At 57.0% G+C, this 21,773-nt stretch overlaps 2 protein-coding genes across 7 annotated transcripts in view; one reads left to right on the top strand and one right to left on the bottom strand.

The window, feature by feature from the left end:
- Positions 1-1,604: 1,604 nt before the first annotated feature.
- LOC141921566 (low density lipoprotein receptor adapter protein 1-like) lies at positions 1,605-9,381 on the bottom strand. Of its 3 annotated transcripts, none has more exons than XM_074820479.1 (9): positions 9,260-9,381; positions 6,456-6,598; positions 5,898-6,010; positions 5,155-5,269; positions 4,703-4,775; positions 4,224-4,336; positions 3,338-3,387; positions 2,433-2,515; positions 1,605-2,283 (listed from the first exon to the last, which is right to left on the bottom strand). In XM_074820479.1, the coding sequence occupies exons 1-9, from the start codon at positions 9,342-9,344 to the stop codon at positions 2,141-2,143; spliced, it is 918 nt and encodes a 305-aa protein (XP_074676580.1). In that variant the 5' UTR covers positions 9,345-9,381; the 3' UTR covers positions 1,605-2,140. The 3 variants fall into 3 exon arrangements, with proteins under 3 accessions (XP_074676580.1, XP_074676581.1, XP_074676582.1); XM_074820480.1 differs by having other exon boundaries at positions 2,433-2,473; XM_074820481.1 differs by having other exon boundaries at positions 2,433-2,470.
- A 67-nt stretch (positions 9,382-9,448) lies between these two features.
- IFT172 (intraflagellar transport 172) overlaps positions 9,449-21,773 on the top strand; it is a 36,983-nt gene continuing 24,658 nt past the window's right edge. For all 4 annotated transcript variants that reach the window (XM_074820474.1, XM_074820473.1, XM_074820475.1 and 1 more), the window contains exons 1-13: positions 9,449-9,561; positions 9,643-9,786; positions 10,044-10,156; positions 11,395-11,434; positions 13,903-13,968; positions 14,370-14,449; positions 15,877-15,964; positions 16,795-17,009; positions 17,089-17,212; positions 18,183-18,278; positions 18,889-19,050; positions 20,694-20,747; positions 21,321-21,424. In XM_074820474.1, coding sequence (XP_074676575.1) covers positions 9,523-9,561; positions 9,643-9,786; positions 10,044-10,156; positions 11,395-11,434; positions 13,903-13,968; positions 14,370-14,449; positions 15,877-15,964; positions 16,795-17,009; positions 17,089-17,212; positions 18,183-18,278; positions 18,889-19,050; positions 20,694-20,747; positions 21,321-21,424 — 1,325 coding nt within the window. In that variant the 5' untranslated portion in view covers positions 9,449-9,522. The remainder of the gene's footprint in view (positions 9,562-9,642; positions 9,787-10,043; positions 10,157-11,394; positions 11,435-13,902; positions 13,969-14,369; positions 14,450-15,876; positions 15,965-16,794; positions 17,010-17,088; positions 17,213-18,182; positions 18,279-18,888; positions 19,051-20,693; positions 20,748-21,320; positions 21,425-21,773) is intronic.

Genomic DNA, 21,773 nt, shown 5'->3' with positions numbered 1-21,773 from the left:
ATGCAGTGGTTGTGGCCAAATGAAAAAGGAGCACAGAAGTCTGCCACATTAAATGTAAAATCAGGGTGTGGTGTTGAGGCAAAAAAGACACAGACATAACCCCCCAAAAAACCCCCAAGGCCCCACGCCTCTCGGCCCACAGCAGCGCAGGAGGCAGGGAGCAACGGTGTTGGACAAAGGCATTTTCCGAGGCACGTACAAGCACCCCAGGCCTGGGCCCACCAGCACAGGACAGGACAAACACCCAACAGTGCCAGGGCAGAGCAGGACATGCCCACGCAGACAGACACACAAACACCCCCACCTGCCCCACAGCACCGGCAGCACAAGGGAAGGGCCGTGTGGCTCAGGCAGAGCAGTTCTGGCACAGCCCTTCCAGAGGCACTGGCCAGCGTTAGCACACGTGTGGGTGACGGTGAACCCACGGCTCGTTTGTACAGTCACCAGAACAGAACGGCCTTGGCACAGGCTCTCGCACACGCGCGGCAGAGGCGGGCGCGGGGCAGCAACAGCTGGTTAAAGCCAGGAATAGCGGCAGAACTGGCACCCGCCAAGCCCCGCACGGAGTCCCGCAGGGCTGCAGCGTTCAGCGGAGAGCACGCTGAGCAGCCCAGGGAGAGATGCTGTTAGAGGGCGTGGAGCACTCCTGTCCGGAGGCGCGGGGGCTGCCAGGCAGCAGCACAGAGCCCACTGCCCTCCCCAGGGCAGGAGGTGGTGAACAGTTACTCGCAGGCAAGAGTGAAGGGCGAGTGAAGTGACTGGCACACGCCGGCATTAGCAGCAGCATCGTCCGGCCCTCAGCGCTACCCAGCTGCGGGACAGCATGGGCACCAAGCGTCCTGGTTCAGCTCAGGGCAGGAAGCCCCGGCAAGGGCTCTTAAACCCATGTCACCCCGAGGTCAGGCGTCCCTGACAATGACCTACCCACCCCAGTAACACCCACAGCTTGCTCTGTGCCCTCAGCTGGGGGAGGAAGGGCGTGAGACCACGACTCAATGTGCAAAACCACTACTGAAACAGGGCACAGCTCTTGACTGAGCTGCAGGGACCCCAACCTCCTCCCCCCAGCGCCACCTCTGCCGCCTCAGCTGGGCTGTCCCCATCACCAGCCTCAGCGCAGGGACATGCTGCCACAGGACGGGAACCTGCAGCAAGGTCCTCGGCCTGAAGGCAGCTGCAAGCCGGCCTCTGCCGGAGAAGCCAGACAAGCTGCTGGCTGCAGCCTCCCCGGCCCCATCTGGGGAAGGAACCACGCGTGTGGCTCGTCCCTGCCTCCACATGCAGCGAGTGAAGGCGCCCAGAGCCAAGCAGGCGCAGGGGAAGGGGTCGAAGCCTGCTGGCACATAGGGGCTCGTGTCCTCCCTGGCCGCAGCACGGTCCCCTGCCAGCCCTGCTGGTGCCGGTGACAGTCACGGGTGCTCCAGACACACCAGTTCGGCACAGCCTGAACCAGCTCCGCTCCACCCTCGGCACCGTGAGGAAGACATGGCAGTCCCAGGGCAGCCGCAGGCTCCCTGAGCTCGGGGCACAGCCCAGGCCCTCGACTGGAAGTGTCACCACAGACAGCACAGCGCATGGTGCCCGGTCCAGCACTCAAACCTGAATGACAACAGTAAAAAAATCTCCGTTTATTTCCCTATAAAGGCAGAGCTTTCCTTTAAAAACCAGCTCATTTCACTCATGAGAGGGCATGGGGTTGACCGGCGGGGACAAGGCTTCCTCACTCACTCCCCCAGGCCCAGAGCTGTCACTCCCCGAGGGCCGCACGTGCCAAGCGAGCCCTCCACCGTCTCTGGGGGCTGCTCGGCCTCAGCTGCTCCCCAGTTGCCACCGCCAGGAGCAAGGCAGGAGACAGGAGCGAGGCGGGTCAGAGGGTGCTGCCCGGGGCGCGCTGGCTGCGCCCGTCGGGCTCAGAGCACAGGGGGGGCTCCGTGTGCGCTGGGAGCAGGGCAGAGTGGGGAGCGGGACCCCCTGGCCCGAGCAGGGAGGCGGTTCATGCAGGCAGAGTGGGGTGAGGGGCAGGTGTCGTGGTCGGCGCAGGGCCCGGCAGCGGTGCCAGCGGCCCCGTGGGCAGTGCTGGGGGCCAGGGCAGGCACAGGGTGAATCCTGAGTGGCTGGTCCGTTGCTGCAGAGATTTGGCTCAGCCCAGGGGAGTCTTGGGGCCAGCAGCGGGGAGGTCCCCAACCCCTCCCAGCCCCTTCCAGCCGTCTGGGGGTTGCCCCACGCGGTAGCACAGCAGCTGTGCCGTAGGAGAGCTCACTCTGGGCGCAAGAGGCGCAGACTCTGAAAAGCAAAAGGGGGGAAGACCCTGTTGGGAACCCAGCGCAGCCTGGGCAGGGAAGCAGACCTTTCCAGGTGAGCAGCCAGCCCCCTGTCCCGGCAGAGGACATGCACGGGGACGTGGCAGAGCAGCACTGTGGGAAGGAACTTACCTGCTGGGCTGCGGGCTCCCTGCTCCAGCTCCTCCGTGCTGCTTTGGAAGAGAACAGAGCACCCATCATACCCCAGACAAGGCCTGCCAAGAGACACGGCACGCTCATGACCCCGACGACGCAGGCACGGCGCCGCAGGACCCGGCGCTCCGCATGCAGAAGGCCCCAGCCCACTTCCTACCAAACCCTGTCCCTGGGCTGCAGAGCCACATCTCCTTCCCCTCGGGACCCCCCGTACAAAGGGCTGCAGCTTTGCAAGGCCACGCACCTCGCCCCAGCAGTGGTTCTGGGCCGACACCAGCTCAGATCAGCTCGGCCCTGCAGCGCTGACAGGCCCCAGCCGGGTCCCAGCTGCAGGCATGTGGAGAAGAGCTGCCACGGAACCGGCCTCTCGTGCCCACCACCAGTGGCAGAGACCCGCAGGTTAATCCTGCACTGCTGGACTGGGACCACCAGCTCCTCCCAGGCCCAGGACAAACAAGCTCAGCCCCAGGCCCTAGTCCATGCACGACCAGGCCACCACCTTAGCCCAAGCCCCAGGGAAATCAGCAGCAGGAGAGAGACAACACCGAGACCCGCCTGAGAAGCAGGCCTGGATAGGCTGGGCCCAGCAAAGAGTGGCAGAAACAGAACAAGTAACATCTGAGGGTCAGCATCTGCCCCCCACAGCTCCACTGCAAAAGCAGAACGCAAGACCTGCCCCCGCAGCTCAGCTCCCTGTTCCCTCTCAGCTGACAGAGGCAGAGGAAGCAGCAGGAAGCTCCCCTGTGCTCCCACACAGATCTCCTCCACGCTCCCACTGTGCCCATGGCCCCAGCAGCTCCCCTTGCACGGAGCGCAGAAAAGGAAACAAGACAGGGTTCATCAGAGAGATCCCTGAACACAAGCAGCAGCTCACCACCTACCCAGATAAGGTTTCACCGATGTTATCATCTTCCTCCTCCTCTTCCTCCTCCTGGCAAACAAACAAACAAAACAAAAATACCCCACCATGACACCTCACTGCCTGGGCAGGTCTGTGCCCAGCTGCCCAGAGCCTGTTCTGGAGCAGTGGCGCTGTCCCAGTGTCACCCACCAGGCACGGCACAGACACAGGTCGCCTCCAGGCAGGAGGGGAAAGATGGCACCCACAGCGCCGGGCTGCCGAAACCCTCAGGGCTCAGGCACGGAGCCACGCAGGGGGAGAGGCAGCTCACGGCGCTCTCACACCCCCCAGCCAGTGGAGCACCAGACTGTGAGCAGGGAGTGAGCTGAGAACTGCTGCACAGAGCACGCCCGAGCAGGGCAGCACGTCCAGCGGCTGCGGGGCCAGGGAGCGAGCTGTGAGCATGAGCCCGAGCCCTGCCAGGCTGGGCCAGCGCCAGAGGCCAAGCACCAGCCATCCAGAGGCTCCTGGGCAGGGACATGGCGAGACCAGCAACACCGGTGGCACTCAGTGGCTCGGACGCGCAGCAGGCGCCACGCAGGCGGGCAGGCTAAGCCGTAGCCCAGGCGAGCAAGATGATGAGCAAAGGGTCCCCCCCTTCAGAGACAGTGTCATCCCCCCCAGCCATGGCACCAAGGGTGCAGGACGGGGATGGGGCTGAGCCTGGCGGGGGGGCTCCTGGAGCAAAGGCCACCCAAGAACCAGGTGATCCAGGGCACAGGGCCTCTCATGTCAGGCCGCTGCGGGCGAGGGAGGCTGCGCAGGTATCAGCAGGGTCCTGGGAGGCCGTGAGGAGGGAGCTGCTCCCTCCTCCTGCCCTGATGCGAGACAACCCTGGGCACGGGCCAGGCTTGCACATACTGTACCCCAAAGTGGTGCCTGAAGGGAGGGCTCCCCGGGGGGGCTGGCTCACTTGGTCTGCCGGGCTCACTGCTCTCCAGGACACAGGAAGGGTGAAGGGGATGTTCCTGCCTAGAGCCTGGGACAGGGAAAAAGCAGCAGAGTTAGTGCCTGCAGCCTGGGGAAGGCCCCACGGGGGATGTACAGGCAGGACTGCGGGCAAGGGGCAGGCACCCCTGTGCTTGGAGGAGGGTGCACGATCACTGCTCAGGGCAGGTGCCACAGGGCCCTGAGCCACAGCTCAGCAATGCCAGAGAGCTCAGCGTGGAGAGCAGGCAGAGATGGGGCAGAGAACACAACAGCAGGGACAACACTCCCTGCTTGGGGTGTTTGACCTGCCAGGCAGCGAGCCACCTCTGCTCCGCACGGCCCAAGACAGGGCCCCACACTGCAGACCCCAGTGCCAGGGCGAGGCAGAGGGACATGCTTCAGAAATTCCTCCCACCTGCATGAGCTGCTTCCCAGAGATCCAGTGCCATCTGGAAGGCCTGGGCCACGGTCAGAGTCACAGCCTGGGCCTGTGTACAAGAAAGAGAGGGAACGTCTGCCTCCATCTGGGCCCGCAGGCCAGGACAACTCCACTGCCACGGAACCGAGAGCCCCCAGGCCTCCCTGGCTGCCTTCCTCTGCAGAGCATGCGCACAGCCGACCAGAGCTCGGGGCTGTGTCTGTACACCCACGTGGGCCAGCCGTGCCCAGGAAGAGACCCCAGAGGAGCCGGGACAAACATCCTTTCACTCACCCTCTGCCCCTGCAGTGTGTGAGCACACGTGCTCCCTGGCTCCATTTCCAGCTGAGGTGCGCAGGGGTAAGGGCCCTGTCCCTCTGAACGGGAGAAGGCAGCCCCTTGCTCCCACCCTCACCTCACAAAGCCGAGTGCAGAAGGGAAGTGCTTACAATCTTCTTCTTGGGTGAGAGGAAGGCATGGCACTCCAGTGCCCCGCTCTCCTGGCTCTGGGCAACGTAAGCGAAGACTTTGTTCTGCAGCTTGTCTGTCGTGCAGTAGGAGATCCTGCGGGCAGCGAGGAGCTGCTCAGGGCAATAAGGGACCCTGACACAGGTCCCCTGCTGTGCCCCCAGCACATCTGCGAGCAGCACTGACAGCCTGGGGCTTCCGTCTGCCCCAGCTGATCCAGCAGTGTAACACACACACACACCGCCGCCCCCCCCCCCCCCCGCCCCCGTGAGGGCCAGAGGCAGCCTGGCACCTGCAGCTACCAAGAGGTCTCTGCACCCTCGGGCACCCCCTCCCCGCCACCCCGTGGGCTCCTCGGATGCCCAGTTCAACCCAGCACGTGAACCGCAGCACCGAGGCAGGAGGAGCGCAGAAGGGTGGGCGATTGCCTCCAGGGACATGACTGAAGGCCAGGCAGTGGGATGGTTTGCCTCCGCACATCCGCTCTGGTGCCAGGACCCAGATTTTGCACCGATGTCCTGTCTCTGCCTCCCACCTATCCACCAGCCTGCAGCCACGCTCCCCTCACACCCAGCACCCACAGGCACCTGACCCAGCCAAAGCGCAGCTGGCAGCAGTAGAAAACCCACACGGCTCTCCCAGCCCCAGTAAGCTGCGGCCTGGCCCCCCCGCTGCCCAGGGCCCCATCAGCCTCCAGCCAGGACCCCTCGCAGGCCCTGCCCACCTGTAGATGGAAATGTTCTCAACCATCTCCTGCGTGTCTGCGTCCTGCAGCGAGATGCCTCTCGGGGACACGGTCAGAATCACCTTCTGGAACTTGCGAGCTCCCACCCGTGCCTGGCAGTGGGGAGACACCAGATACCTCTGCAAATCTGGCAAGGGCTATCACCCCCCCTCGCTGGCAGGAGCCCCCCAGACTGTACGGAGTGCCGCCCGCGAAGGCTCCCGCTGCAGGCACGGGACAGCAGAGCCCGGAGATCCAGCATGGCCTGCAAGAACAGCCCTGGAATCCATTCCCACTATGGGAAAGGGCAGACCCCACCTCCCGGGGTACTTCGCCCACCACGTGTGCTGCGGCAGGCCCAGCTCTGCTCCCAGCCGTGTTCCCGGGGCGGGAGCAGGCAGCGCAGCCATCCTGCAGACAGAGCACGCAGGCAGAGACCTGCCAGCCTCTGCCGCCACCCTCCCTGTGGGAGCTGCGCAGCCCCTGGGGGGGCTACGGGGCCGGGATGCTTCCCCCCGCCCAGGGCTGAGCTCCAAAGGCCCCTGGGCCAGCTCTCACCGTGGCCACGATCCTGCGGATGGCAGCAGCCGCCATGTCTTCTCCTTTGGGTTTTTCTACCAGCGTCATGCCCAGGTACTTGAGTGTGAAGCACATCCCCTCCAGCAGCGGCTCCTGCATGTCGGCCCAGCTCTCGGGAAGCTCTGCACAGACAAAATGCCATAGAAGTCACATGCCAGCAGCCCCACGGCCAGCCCCAGCAGAGCCACCCCACCGTGCTGCAGCCACGTCGCCGCCCGCACTCAGCGGGGCACTCCCCTGTGCTGTGACGCCCCTGGAGGAGGAAGGGACGAGGGCAGCTCACCCTCAGAGCTGCAGCCCTCCACCCCTGGCTTCCTCAGCACAGGTAGGGAGCTCCTGCAGACCTGCACAGGGCCCCACATGCTGCAGTGTTTGCTGCTACCTGCAAAACCCTTGTGGTCCTGCGTCTCCTCTGTTTCACCACAAACAGGATGTTCTCTGCACCGCATCCATCTCGCCCACCTCAGCCGCCAGCACGCTGCAGCAACAGCAGCGTTTGCTGCCGCACTCAGTCAGATCAGAATCCCCGAGCTGCGCCAGCCTAAGCAAAGCCAAACCTCCAGCCAAACCACGCGCCGCATCGGGCTGCCGGGGAAGGGACACCCCGTCCAGCACTTGTAGTCCAAGCTGAGGTCCAAGCACCGCAAAGATTCTGTGTTGAGAATAGCTCAGACTGGTATTTTGAGGATGCAAACTGGCTTCCAGGAAAACACATTTTACGGATGAACTGCAAGGCATGGAAGGAAGAGCGCTCCCACCTGCATTAGTCTGCAGGTCACAGAATTAAAGGGGCACTGGCTTCTGTTTCCTGTGTCCTCTCTTTTCAAACCCCATCAAGAAAAAATAAAAAATAAAATCAACGGGCAGAGCGTCTGTTCACTCAAGAAAGATTCCCTAGGGAGAGGCCTCAGCATCTCCAGCTTCCTTCAGCCCATGTCACCAGCACGTTCTGCCACACGGCGGATGTGCTGGTGGGGGAAGGTGCTCTGCCCCGACAGCCCCGACACCGCCTGGCAGAGAACACACAGAGCAAACACCGCAGGAGCATCCACCCGACCTCTGCTCCACAAGACACAGCCAGTGGCTCCAACGGAAAGTTCACTCATCGAAAGCAAAAGCCACTAGACTAGTGTGCCACGCACAAAGGAACAACTGTCTGGTGCCAAGTACAAGTGATAATTTTCAAGAAGAGCTGAAGCAGATGTTAGCACACACGTACTCTCCTCAAACCCCAAAGAGCACGAGACTGGGGAGAGAGGAGATGTGCAGGAGGGCTGAGAGATGAGGGATCACAGCCTCTCTCTCCTTGGGGGTTCAGCCCGCAGACGAGGGAGCAGGAACACAGAAGCGAGACGCTCTGCTACAAACACCAGGTCTGTACACTTCCCTGGGAACTGCCTGGGTACCTACTGTTCACACTGAACTGGGACTTGTCAGGGTTATTTTTCACCTCTTCCCTGGGATTAGCTCCCTGAACATTACTGGCACACTTGCAGAAGGCTCTGGCTCGTAACTGGGATAACCTGATCCCACAGGGAGATCAGGAGACCTTCTCTGCACAGCACTCTCCTGCACAAACGACTACCAGGGAACCCACCCGGTCCCGTGCCAGCATCGGGGACCTCTGCCCAGGGTAGGAGAGCGCCGTCTCACTCTGAACTCAGCACAGCCCACGCGGGCCAGGGCTGCCAGGGCGGGCTCTGCTGCCCGACACAGCCCTTGGGCAGCCGTGACCGAGAAAGCCCAGGCACAGCCCTGCCGCTCCACAGGCTCCCGCTGGCTCTGCGGGGTCAGTCTCGGGCCTGGCAGTGCCACAGGCGCGGGGCAGTGGGTGACACGCAGACACGCCGCGCTCACCACACGTGTGTCTGTGCCTGCGGGGCGACGGGCGCAGGGGGCTGGGGAGGCCGAGGACGGCACAGGCTGGGGACGGAGCCCAGGGACGAGGAGCAGTGTGTTCTGGCACCACCCGCCACAGCCCGCCGGGGCGGGTGGCCTCAATCTGAAAGTGGGGCAGGAGCTGGGAGCCGGGGAGTGGGGCAGGGCCAGGCAAGCGGCCCACAGCACTGCTTCCCACCCCGGCCTGCAGGCCCACAGCCGGCCCCACAGCCCCCCAGCCCCTCTGCTGCCCCCCAGCCTGCCCCACAGCACTGCTGCCTACCTCGGCCTGCAGGCCCACAGCTCACCCCACAGCGCCACAGCCCCTCCACTGCCCCCCAGTCCCTCTGTTGCTCCCCAGCCCCGCTGCCCACCCCAGCCTGCAGCCCCACAGGCTGTCCCACAGCGTCACAGCCCCTCCACTGCCCCCCAGCCCCGCTGCCCACCCCAGCCTGTAGGCCCACAGCCTGCTCCACAGACCCCCAGCCCCTTCACTGCCCCACAGCCCCACTGCCCAACTGGGCCTGCAGGTCCACACCCCCCTAAGCCTGCCCCACAGCCCCTCTGCTGCCCCCCAGTCCTCCCCACAGCGCTGCTGCCCACCCCGGCCTGCAGGCCCACAGCCCCTCCACTGCCCCCAGCCCGCCCCACGGCCCCGCTGCCCACCCGGGCCTGCAGTCCCAGAGCCGGTCCCTGGTGCTGACCCAGGCGGCCCCACAGCCCCTCCGCTCCTCGCAGCCCCCCCACTGCTGCCCCACAGCCCGCCTCGGCCCGCGGCCCCACGGCTGGGCCGCAGCCCGTTCCCCGCACCGCTCCCCGCAGCAGGCAGCGGCCGCGCCCCGGGTCCGACCGGACCCAGATGCCCGCGGGTGAGCCCGGCCCGGCCCGGCACCCCTCGCACTCACTGCGGCGCCGGCGCAGCCCCAGCCCGTGCCGGGCGAGGCGCGGACTCCGCAGCACGGCGCGTCCCGCCGCCCGCAGCGCCTCCATGGCCGGGCCCAGCCGGTGGCCGCTCGGCGCGGGCGGGGCGGGGCCGCTCGGCGCGATGACGTTAGCGGCGGCGGCGGCGCTGGGGTTGCCGGGGCAACGGGGGGCGGGGCGGGGCGAGGCGGGCCCGTCCCGCTCCCGGTCCCGGTCCCGGTCCCGGTCCCGGCTCGTTACCGGCGCGATGGAGCTGCGGCACGTGCGGACCCTGCTGGCCCCGCAGGTCGGGGGTGGGGAGCGGGGCGGGTGGAGCGGGGGTGCCGAGGGGAGCGGGCCGGGGCTCTGAGGCCGCGTGTGCCCACAGGACGGGACCGCGCGGGTGACCTGCATGGCCTGGTCGGCCAGCAGCGCCCGGTTCGCCGTGTGCACCGCAGAGCGGGTGGTGCTGCTGTACGACGAGCAGGGCGAGAGGCGCGACAAGTTCTCCACCAAGCCCGCCGACCCAAAGGTGAGCGCCCAGGGGCCGGCGGCCGCTGCTGGGCCGGGGCGGGGGCTGCTCCTGCAGCGGGGCCTCCTGCAGCGGGGCCTCCTGCAGCGGGGCCTTCTGCACCGGGGCCTTCTGCACCGGGGCCTTCTGCAGCGGGGCCTTCTGCAGCGGGGCCTCCTGCACCGGGGCCTGCACCGGGCCTCCTGCAGCGGGGCTCGGCCGTCTGCTCGGGGCAGGCCAGCCCTCCGCCGGGGCTGATGCTGCCACCCCGCCCGCAGTACGGCAGGAAGAGCTACGTGGTCAAAGGCATGGCCTTCTCCCCGGACTCCACCAAAATCGCCATCGGCCAGACCGACAACATCGTCTACGTCTACAGGATCGGGGAGGAGTGGTGAGTCTGGGGGCGAGCGTCATGCCTCTGGCGAGGGGCCACAGGCTCCCTCCCGCTGCGCCCCGGCCGGGATGCTCCTCGGGCAGTGGCCTGGCCCGGCACACGCTGCGTCACCCAGCCAGCGGGCCGGTCGGGTGTTTGAGGGGAGCAGCAGACGGGATTTCCTCAAACACAGTGTCTCGTCCCACGGAGGTTACGAGGGGGGTGAATCTTTTGGATTCCCCGAGGTGGCAGAGCTGGTCGCTGCTCGGCAGAGCCACAGCGCAGGTCAAGTCACCACAATGACTCAGAGGCACAATTTGGCTGGTAACTTCATTGACTGACAGTTTTAGTGAGTGAACAGAGACAATTTGGTAACAATCAACCTTCAGTGAGCTAATAAAGGCACTTTGGAACAAACAAATAAAGGCACTTTGGCGATGAGACTATTTTCGTAACAACCCGTCAACAATCAACAGATCACAATTCATACAAAACTTATATACATCAATACATGTAAGGAGGAGAGAGAGCAGAAAGAGGAAAGAGGGGATAGGAGAAGGGGAATCACCACCCTGATCCCACGGTGTCGTAGCGAGCTTGATGGTGGTGGACCGACAGACACACGTGGGGTGTTGTCTTTATATAATCTTATGCCTGCGCAATAGGTCGTTCCGGAAGGTTCTCGTCAGCTTGTACCTGCGCAGTGAGGCGAGTTCTGTCTCTGGGCAACCACAGGAGGGAGGGGGAGAGAAACGTCCCGCCACCCTCCTCCTCAGAGCTCGCTCCGCTTCTCCCCCACAGGGCATCCCACTCGGTTGTTTGGGACATCCTCTTTATGAACAGTTTATTTATTTTATGAGCAGTTTGTGACACGCAGCCCTCGTGGAGCCCGGTGTGGGTTCCTTGTGCGCCAGTGGAGCTGCAGTGGAGCTGGAGCTCTAAGGCCCCTGCTGTTGTCACCTCTTCCACTGGTGTGGGACTGTGGCAAACACCCACCTCGCTTCAGCCTCGTTTGCTGGTGTGTGTTGTGCTAAACGTGCTCAGAAAGGCAGGTCACTAGAATTTTGGAAGCTCAGAAGTTGCGGTTTTTTAAATTTTCTCCCTAAGATTGGCTTGTGATAGATGACCGGTGTACAAAACTTAAGTGGAGTGTGTCTGGCAATACTAAACCAGACTGAATACAAACAGTAGGGTAACCAGGATGGGCAGTATTACTAGCTTCACTGTTAGTCATTTTTGTCTACCTTTTTCTGCAGGGGTGACAAGAAGGTGATATGCAACAAGTTCATCCAAACGGTGAGACCCAGACTCCTGTTTAACTCCATTTTCTCCAGCCTATGTAGGATAAAGACAATCAGAGGTCTCTCCTCATACTCACAGATGTGCTTGATCTCCAAAAGATGCAGGTAGATCCTGAGATAATCTCTGAATTTTGAGGCATGTCTTACTTGCCAGACTTCAGAGGCCTCCTAATGCCTGGGTACACCATGGTAATTAACTGTTGAATGATCACTGCAGTCAACTACAAAACTTTGGGGACTACTTTAGGCATCACTGGACAGAATGTTTTAAGGGAGTTGAAAGAGGAAAACAGGGGAGACCCTGAGCCCACCTATTTTTCACAGGTTGGCAACTCTAAGCCCCAAGATTCCTTATTAACCAAAACGTGAAGTGTGCAGAGCTCAGTCAGACTGCACAGTTTCCCCTGGTTTGTAATTTCAGCCAGGTTACCTCCCTGGCCTTCTTCGTGTTCTGCTGCTCTGGCTCTGCCCTCTGCTCAGCAGGTCTCTGGCAGGGATTGTCCTGAGCTTGATCTAAGTGTCTGGAAAAGACAAAGGTGTTATCAATTCCTTGCGCAGGAAGCCGTCTGTACAAGCAAATGCAGTGCACTGGCTGCTGCCCTTACCTTCAGGAGCAGATGTCCAGCAGCTGCCCGAGGCTTTCCAGCCAGTTGCCATCCCACTGTGAGCCCCGCATTCCCTCTGTCAACTCTGAGGTAGCCCCTGAGGTAGCCAGTACCCGCTCGGAGGAATTGCCCTCCTGGGCCAGATCCCTAGGAGACGTGAGCGGGGCTGCTGCTGGTGTTGCTGGAGTTTCTGTGCCAGGCTTTCTCAAGCTGCCTCCCAGGTGAAGGTCAGCCTCAGCCCCTGGGTTGAAAGCCTTCGTCTCAGGGCTGGGCCATGGCCCGCCACTGTGGCCACTCTTAGGAGGGCCCTCTAGCCCCTCTGAACACCCGCTCCCGGCTGCGGGAGGGGAACCCCAGGAATTCTGTTGCTCTGGCGAGAGGTGAGGAAAGCTGCCGGTCAGCCTTTACTGTCTGTGGTTGAGCTGCTGTGCTGAGTGGTCGTGGCACTGGAATAGAGTGAGGAAGCGAGAGCAGGAGGGGTCGGTGCCTGCTGTCCCCTCCTGAATGCCGTGGTTATCCCGGCGTGGGTGCCTGCGGCCTCACGGCAGGGTCGTTGCTGGCTGCCGGGCTGCTGCTGTTGTGGTTTTGATGTAGTGGTTCATTTCTCTTTTCTCTCATTCTCTCATTTCCCCATGCCTTTTCTGCCATTTCTATCATAATAAACCCTTTATTTTTTCTGATGCTATATGTGTGGTTTTTTACCACTGTGTCTGGTTTTCTCCCGTAACTTAAATACTGTTATTTACAAATTTTTGGTGTGTTCAGTCAATATGAAAGATCATTTATCGAGCCCTTTCCCTCTGCTGCCATTTGCAAATGCTGTTGGTCCTCTTACACATCTCGTGAGTACAGTGACACTGTTCAGCTCTGCTGGCAAGAGGGCCAGGAGGGGTACGTGCAAGTTGGCCTTCCTTGCTCTAAAGCCCGAGCTCTGCGAGGCTTGTTTCTAAGCGACCACTGGGCTGCTTGTCCCTGCGTTAGGCTGAAAATAAGGGTCTGGGAAACAGATGTAATAAAAAACGGGTCTTGGTCATTGGTTGGACCTGTCAGTTGTGATCAGCTTAGGTACCCAGGGACACTTTGGTGTCCGTAGCTGATGTGAATGGTAACAGTGGGGAATAGAAGGTGAATCGTATAAATGAGGGTGTATTTATGTCTAAAGCAGGCTTAAAATGGAACAGATGAGCCAGTGAGACTAGTGCTGGTGGCACCGTGCCGAGCACCAGCCGCCTACAGACTGAAATCCTTCAGTTTAAATGTGAGGCGGTTTCATTAACTCTTGGCCCTCTCTTATAGTTGGGTTTTGTGGTCAGCTTTATTCTTGCTGACCCCCACCTCAGACTTTGAGAATACCTTTGGCTTGGATTTAATGAACCTGTTTCTACCTGACGTGCTTGGTAGCAGCTGGTAACCATCTTGCTTGTAGATGAAGAAATAGAGGCTATTTCTGATTCATCAAATGAAGATCCAATGTACAAATATTCTCATATCTATTATAGAAGCTGGCAGAGTCAAATTATTTTTACGTTTTATACTTGTTGCAAAAAATCTTTTAGAATAGCCATGATTTTGTACATTCAACAATAGCATGTGGAGAACCACACATCTGATCAGTAAGTAACCCTCTCAGCAGAGCATCCACACTGAACACATCTGGTGTAACTGATGCTCTGCTTTAGCCCTTCTGAGCCTGTTACTTTACCCCAGCTTACTATTATCTAGTTTAAGCTTCAGCCTGGAGGGCCTCAGTCCTACTTTCTGCCCACATGCCCCCATCTCTTCTCTGTCTTGGTCTGAGCAGTCTCAGAAGCAGAGTGGAGCGGAGCTCTTACCTTTCTTTTTACCTCCTCCTTGGCAGAGCGCCGTGACCTGCTTATCGTGGCCAGCAGAGAATATCATTGTCTTTGGCCTTGCTGAAGGAAAGGTAGAGAAACTTGTTATTTGCCTGATTTTCTTTCCCTGCAGGGGCTACCAGGGCCTGCAAGCACCTGGGCTGCCAGGTAGGAGCCGTTACTGGGGACAGAACAGCAGCAAAGGGGTTACACCACTGACTTGAATGTTCTGGTTCTGGTTCCCAATTCTGGTTCTGGTTCCCAGTTAGTCCTTGGGGGTTCTACTGGATCACTTGGTCCTTTTCCAGAGCCTTTCTAGAAATGCAGAAGTGTGACTCCAACTTTTCCCCTTCTTCTCCAACCTACCGGAAAGCAGTGAGCTTCCTGCGATTTCTGGCGCTGGTCATGGACTGGGAAACCTCTGGAGATGTTGTGCTGGGGGGAATCCACATTCTGCAGACAGAAGCAACATTGATCAGATTCTCTTTCTCAGGTTCGTTTAGCAAATACAAAGAACAATAAGTCTTCCACCATTTACGGGACGGATTCCTACGTGGTCTCGCTAACTTCCAAGTGAGTATGGTGTTGTTCTGGCCTGTGCTGCTCTGGCTCGGTCTGCTGCGCGCTCTTGGCCCGGGGGTATCTGGTGGCAGTGTGGGAGGCTGCCAGGGTGTTTTTCTGCTCCCAGTTCCTTGTCAAGATAATAAAATACTGTGCTTTCCAGAAGGAATTCTGTCCTAAAATCTGGAGCCTGGCTGTGCCACACTGGCCCATGCAGTTTGGTTGTCCCTGAAACCCCTTTCAGGACACAAGTCCCCATGAGATTATTTACATACACTGATGTATTTGAATCCATAACTTTATAAAGATTAAATTTGTCAACTTCATCTAGCTAATTACTAACATCAGTCAAGTTTAAGGGCTAAAAAGAAGTGCAGATATTCTGCCAGATAATCTGTGACAAGGCTATAATTAGAAAAATAACCATAAAGTACAATTTTAAATTATTTTAATTAAGACTTCATTTTAACTACTTTAGTATCCTTTAGTTGAAAAATTTAAGATATGTCATGGTCCTAGCAGTGGGATTTTCACTAAATGGTGCCATTCTGGTATTTGAGTGCTAAACAAATTAACCCTGACTTCCTGTTGCTGTGAAATCCCGCCAAAGTCTGTCTGCCTTTGCCTCTATTCCCAAAGGTTTTTATTTCCTCTCTGTCCTTTCCTGTCTCCTCACACCCCCTCTCCTTACCCCACCTCTCTTCCCCATTTGCCCTCCTGTCCCTCTCCCCAATCCCCCCCCTCCCTGCTTCTTTTATTTCTAAATGCAGCCCATGCTGTTCCCGCTGTGGTATCAGTCACAGATCTGGGATTGCAGGCAACAGAAGACAGATGCACGCTTCCTGGATTGTTAACAGTGTTCACAGAATTTGTGTTTGAATCATCATTAAGAAGTGTTCTTTCTGGGTACATTAGGCCTGTTTCTTCTTCCTTGCTCTCTTCTCCCTGCTTTTGTCAAGAAGTACACAAGACATTAATGCTACAAATAATGGACTTAGGCCTAGAGTGTTTGTCCAGATGTTTTTTCTCTAAATTGTGTTGCTTTTAGGGATTCCTGGCATCACAATGTCCAGCCTCACTTCTGGAAGAGTTCCAGTGCTAGGGTTGTTTGTACCTTGGTATAAGAAATTGTGTGTGTAGTCATTATTCCACTTAAGGTTACTCAGCCTCTCTGTGTTTTAGTAATACAGAAAGTTGGTTATTGTGATTTCACATGATGAAGATACTTAAGTGGCTGCTCTCCTTTCTGCTCCCCGTATTTTTGTCTGCTTTGTTTTTACAGACACTGATACAGGTACTAGATATTCTTGAGGTCATCACCCAGCTTGTCTGTGGTGAAGGTTCCTTTGATGAGGAACATCAGCGATGATCAGGGATATGAAAATAAAGGTGCAAGTGCTGCTGCAATATTGCATCATCCTGTCTGTGTTTCTTTGCAGTGTGTCGGGGAAGGGAATCCTGTCTGGCCATGCAGATGGAACCATAGTACGCTTCTTCTTTGATGATGAGGGCTCAGGTGAATCACAGGTATCAAAGGTCCTTCTTCAATGAGCAAAATTCCTGTTTGCACAGCCTTGTCCCCAGCTCAGGAGCTCTGGAAAGGGATCAGGCCATGAGGGAGTGCAAGTCCGGAGAGGAGCTGCAGCCTGTGCTTGCTAGCTTAGGTTTTATGGGCACTGATGCAGACAGAACAGTGACTACATGTGCTGAAACACACTGAGTGCAGTGGTAAGAGGGGAAGTTATGGTTTTGTGTATGAGACATAAGGCTTTTCAGGGAACTGGAAAGATCTGATGTTAGAGTGTCCAGGAGAATGATGTTTGAGTGGGTGGGGTTCCAGGGAACAGCCATTGCCATCTTCTCAGGAGCGGTGTATGCTTCTGCCGGGTAACTGCGCCCAAGGACAGGACGCTCTGGGCACCCAGCATCTCTCCTGAGCCTCCTCCTCCCCAAGGGGAGGGGTCTCTGTGCTTCAGGCTGTGCTGAAGGCAAAGCTCTTCTCACTCAGAGCTTTTCTCTCCACCTGAAGCAGTTTGAGCATGTCTGCTCTCTACCACAATGTGCTGAAGGCCTGTATAGACTCTGATGTGTTAAGAGTGCATCCCAGTCCAGTTAATGGTACTGGTCTTCTTACTGACATCAGGACTTTTCTCTTCCAGTTAAATGAATGGAATAGTTGATACATCTCCCAGTTCTGGTTTCTGTCTGCAGACTGGGGCAGGCAGACGAAGCAGCCCCCTGCACTTGGGCTTCACAGAAGGGCCTGGTACCACTCTCACAGCAGCGGCTGAACGCCAAGGCTGGCCGGGGGCTAGAGCCCTTCATGCTTTCAGGATGCTCTTTCTTGCCTGTTGTAGGGTAAGTTGGTGATGCATCCCTGTCCTCCTTATGCCCTCGCCTGGGCTTCCAACAGCATTGTGGCTGCTGGCTGCGATAAGAAGATTGTAGCCTATGGGAAGGAGGGGAACGTGATTCAGACCTTTGACTACAGCCGGGACTTGTCGGAGAAGGAATTCACCACGGCAGCTGCCAGTCCTGGAGGGCAGTCTGTCGTCCTCGGCAGCTACGATAGGTACGGTCTCCCCTGCAGAGCGCTCTCTTCGTGCCACGCGCCGTTCTTCGTGACGCTGCGCCCTCGTCTGCTCCCACAGGTTAAGGGTGTTGAACTGGAGCCCTCGCCGCAGCGCCTGGGAGGAAGGCAAGCCCAAGGAGATAGCTCACCTCTACACCATCACCGCTTTGGCATGGAAGAGGGACGGCTCACGCATCTGTGCGGTTTGTATCACTGGGGGCGGTCACACGCCGGGGAGGGTCTCGCATGTGCGGCTGGGGACAGGGAGGTGGGGACCTGGGCGCGGGTGCGGCGGGTGCTGCGTGAGAGCGGTGCGAGAGCGCGAAGCCGTGCAGTGCCAGGGGCGCAGGGCAGTGCTGCGGCCGCAGCAGCACTCCTCCTTCCTTCACAGAGCCTAATGAGGTTGGCGTAGCTTCTCTAGAGCAGTCTCAAGCATTCCTTCCTCTGAGCATCCGTTACATCTCTGTTTATGGGCTGTATTTTCAGTTCAGTGTTCTGCTTTCAGCCGTTGGGCCTTGATCTGCCTTTCTCTATTAAGTTAAATAATCCTTTAAAGCTCTTTAAATTAATCTTTCCACAAATCTTTCTGTATTAAGTTGAATAACTCTTTGAAGCACTTAAATTATTTAGGAAGGTTGCTATTTACAACTTTTCTTTAATAGTTTTTGCATCTTTTTATGTTCAACTGTCAAGAATTCTGGAAATATTTCCAGAGAATCAATTGAACGTGTGAACAAATACTTGCAGAGAAGGGGAAGGGACTAAGGGATAGGAGACTGGTGAAAGGAGTGGCGGTGTTATAAAGAAAGAGATAAAGGTGGAAGGATTCTGCTGAAAGGGAGAAGAGATTGGGAGGCTGGAGAGGGAGAAGTGGGAAACTGAGACTGAAAATGAGGAAGATGAGGATAATGGTGACTTTTAACCCCTCCTGTTCCTCTGCCGTGTACATGCCAGCATTTGGTAAGCTCTGTTTCTCTGAGAATTTCTCAGTCTTTCTGTTCTCTCAAGAAAGTCAAGATAGGGCTGGTCCTCAGGCACGTGGGGCTTGAGGCTTGTTCCCAGAGCAGCCGGGACCTGTGGATTTCCATCTCACCTCTGATTCTCTTCGTGCAGGGTCTGGAGTATCTCTCCTTAACAGGATTCACTGATGTGTGCGATGGGTTGTTTCCCCAGGGCACTCTGTGTGGAGGAGTTGAACAGTTTGACTGCTGCCTTCGCAGAAGCATTTACAAAAATAAATTTGAAATGACGTATGTGGGACCAAGCCAGGTAAGAGAATATCCAATGAGGGAATGTCTCTTGATGAAAACGGGATGCTTGCTAAAGCTAGACGTGTTTGGAGTCCTGCACCTATGGTTTGTTTGTAGCTACTTGTTGGGAAAGGCACAGGGGATATTCCAGGGACAGGGTCAAGGCTGGGTGGAAATTGGCTGGAAGCAAAGATGGGGGAGTTTATTTCCTAGCTTCTGAATTTGTGTGGGGTAGTTCCATGCCAAATGCAGGCTCCTTATGTGGTTTAATTTCAGCCAGCTTGACCTCGTTCAAAGTCGGGTAGTAAGGGTGAGCCAGCAGTCTGGGCACCCCGCTGTGGTCAGTGGAGAGAGAGCAAGACTCACAGAGGCTGGCTCATCCTCGGGGACCTGAGTAGCCCTCCAATTAAGCTAGGAATTTATAAATGGCAGAAGTGAGAATCCCACACTCCTACTGCAGTTGTAATCCCATACAAAAGGAGTGGTAAGGTTTCATTAAAAAGCAGAGTGAAATGTGGCGAGGGGACATGTGAATACCCAAGTATCATCTGTTGCATAATTTCCATGGGGCAAGAAGTCTGTTCTTCCTCTGTGCATGGCCTCACGTTGCTTTTTCCCACTTTCTCTAGGTCATTGTGAAGAACCTCTCAACAGGAACTCGAGTTGTGCTGAAATCGCAGTACGGTTATGAGATTGATGAGGTGAAGATCTTAGGGAAAGACAGGTATCTGGTGGCCCATACCTCAGACACGTTATTGCTGGGTGACATCAGCTCCAACAAGCTCAGTGAGGTACTGGAAAATCGGTGGCATTTCTTGAGTGTCAAATGCTTAACTTTGTAACTCAAAGGATGTGTTTTCTGCATGGGAACAATACCTCTGTTTTCAAGAGTCATAGAATAATTCAGGTTGGAAGGGACCTTGGGAGTTCTCTTCTCAAACTTCTTACCCAAGGGAAGGTCACTATTAAATTCAGACGTTGTTGCTCAGATCTCACAGTTTCTCTGGTCCCCTGTTCCAGTGCTTTACTGTCCTCATGGAGGAAAGCTTTTTTCCTAAGTTTCATTGGAATCACTGTTTTCATTTATGACCGTTTCTCACTCTTTCACTGTGCATCTGCCAAAAAAAGCCTGGCACCACCTTATTAGGGGTCTCTTTAAGCCTTCCCTTCCCCAGGCTGAAGAAGCCCAGTTCCTTCAGCTTTTCTTCACAGTGAAGATGCTTCAGCCCCAGCCATCCTGATGGCACTCTGCTGGACTTGCTCCAGTTTACCGATGTCTTTCTTGTACTGGGGGGCCCAAAACTGCATGCTGTACATACGGACATTCCAGATGTGAATGTATGGATTTTACTGTGTTTAAACAAACAAAAAACCCAAACGAACAAAACCCATTCGTGACTGCAGTACCACAGCTTATGCCAGTATCATTCCTGGCACCAAACAGTTCAGATGAAGCTGTCCATACCCTGACCCTCACAGTGCACCAAGTGCTGAGCCTGGGGAACGTGGGCAGTGTGTTAGTGTCTGACAAAAGCATTAAATAGGCTTCAGGACATATTTGCTTTGTTCACACAGGTATCGTGTACTTTTAATGGTGTGCTGATCAATCTAGCTGGGAGCAGGAGCTCCTGAGTACAGATTTGAGTTGAGGGATATTGACACTGAAAATCTGGCCAGACTAAATCTCTCAGGTTTCTCTACATCACACTGCACAGAGGAGTTTCTCTTCCCATTGCACGGCTGTACTCACTTCTTAACAAAGAACAGTGTTGTGAGCAGTCCATTTACCATCTTGCTGTCTCACTGGAGTTTTGCTGAAGCAGTGACTTGGAGCTCTTGCTCGAGGCAGGAAGAGGACAGCTGTGGCCTTGGCTTTCACTTTTCTGCCTCGCTGACCACTTGCCTGTTGTCATCACAGTAACTGTTGTATTATCCAGTGCTCTTCTCAGATTCCAAATGAGTTGGTCCCCCACTGGCACTGTGCTGATCAGTTGCTAACATGACCCCAAAAAAGAAGGGTTTCAGCTACATGTGGTGTGGACATTCTGCCCCCACAAATGGTAGCACTGATTCTGTGGAGAAAATTTACAGAGGCAAAGGGGCTGTTGGGAATGTTTTTTATAGTAGTCTGAGAAAGGTGGAGAGGTGCCTGTGAAAGAATAGGCAGGGCGGGGTACACTGGTCACATAAAGGCCTCTTTCCAGAAGGCAATAAGGTACTACACAAAGAGAACAGGAGTCAGAAGCAAAGGTTAAAAAAAGGAGAGGGGAGCTGGGAGTGCCTGAACAAGAGTGTTGACAGCTGAAGTGCTGAAGCAGGGTCCCTTTGGCAGTGCGGTTCGTGCTGCCCGCTGAGGGCTGGGCGGGCCGCGGTGCCTTCAGCCCCCTGCAGCGCTCAGCCCGGCAGCTGCTCACGCTGTGCCCTTGCTTTGCAGGTAGCCTGGCAGGGGTCTGGAGGGCATGAGAAGTTCTTCTTCGACAATGAGAATGTAAGTTGGATGGGACAGGATGCTCCCCATGAATGGTGAGTGAAGCTGTGTGTGCACCGGCAGAAGTGCCAGCTGCACTTCTGGAAAGTCCAGTTCCTTGCCAGTTTCCTGGACTTGCCCAGTTCCTCAGCAGTTTCCTGGACTTGCCCAGTTTCTCGGCAGTTTCCTGGACTTGCCCTCTCCATGCAGATCCTGATCTGCTTCCTGCCCATACTTGCCTTTTCCACATGCCAGGTATAGAACAGCTCAGCGTGTGGACTGTCAAGTTACACAAGTCATAACCCTACAAGAGAGAGGAGCAGTGAAAGAGCAACAGCCAGAGAGGATGTTAGAGGCAGAGCATACGGCTGTCAGGGTGACAGCCTGGCTCCTGCAGGACTGATAGGCCCAGAATTAAAATCCCCACCCCTGAGGAAAAGCTGGCAGTCACAACAGGAAGCCAAGGACAATTCCTTATTCATCCTAGGGGCTTTGAATTTAGGCTTGTGTACAGCAGTTCTTTTCACACACCTCACTGGCAGGTACGTGTGCTTGCCTGGCTTTTCTGTAGGAGTGTGTCCCCTCTCACCTCAGGTCTGCATGATCTTCAACGCTGGGGAGCTGACACTGGTGGAATACGGAAGCAATGACATCCTGGGGTCTGTCCGCACCGAGTTCATGAGCCCTCACCTTGTCAGGTAAGCGTTAGCCCTGCCTGTGTGGCCAGCACAGGCACTCTGCGAGTCACCTCAGAGCCATCCACAGGGGTGTCCCACGCTGTAGAGCGCAGCCCCCATGCTCTGGGACCTGAGTAATCTGCTTCTGACAGTGACCAGCGGTGGGTTTAACGGCTCGGTTATACACTTAATGGCTGTGAAGTTTTAGAAGCACAAGGGCCCATTTTCCTCTGGTACATGTTTATTGAAGCCTGACTTGGCTGTTGCTGAAGAGGGACCTCCTGTGCACGTGCTTACACACCTCCACATCCACCCAGCCCTGGTGCAGCATTATCAGGGACTCAGATGACAGCAGGACCTTCTCTGTCCC

Source organism: Strix aluco, chromosome 3, assembly GCF_031877795.1.
Source record: "Strix aluco isolate bStrAlu1 chromosome 3, bStrAlu1.hap1, whole genome shotgun sequence".
In the NCBI taxonomy this organism is placed as follows: domain Eukaryota; kingdom Metazoa; phylum Chordata; class Aves; order Strigiformes; family Strigidae; genus Strix; species Strix aluco.
This window is presented reverse-complemented; position numbering and strand designations above follow the sequence as displayed.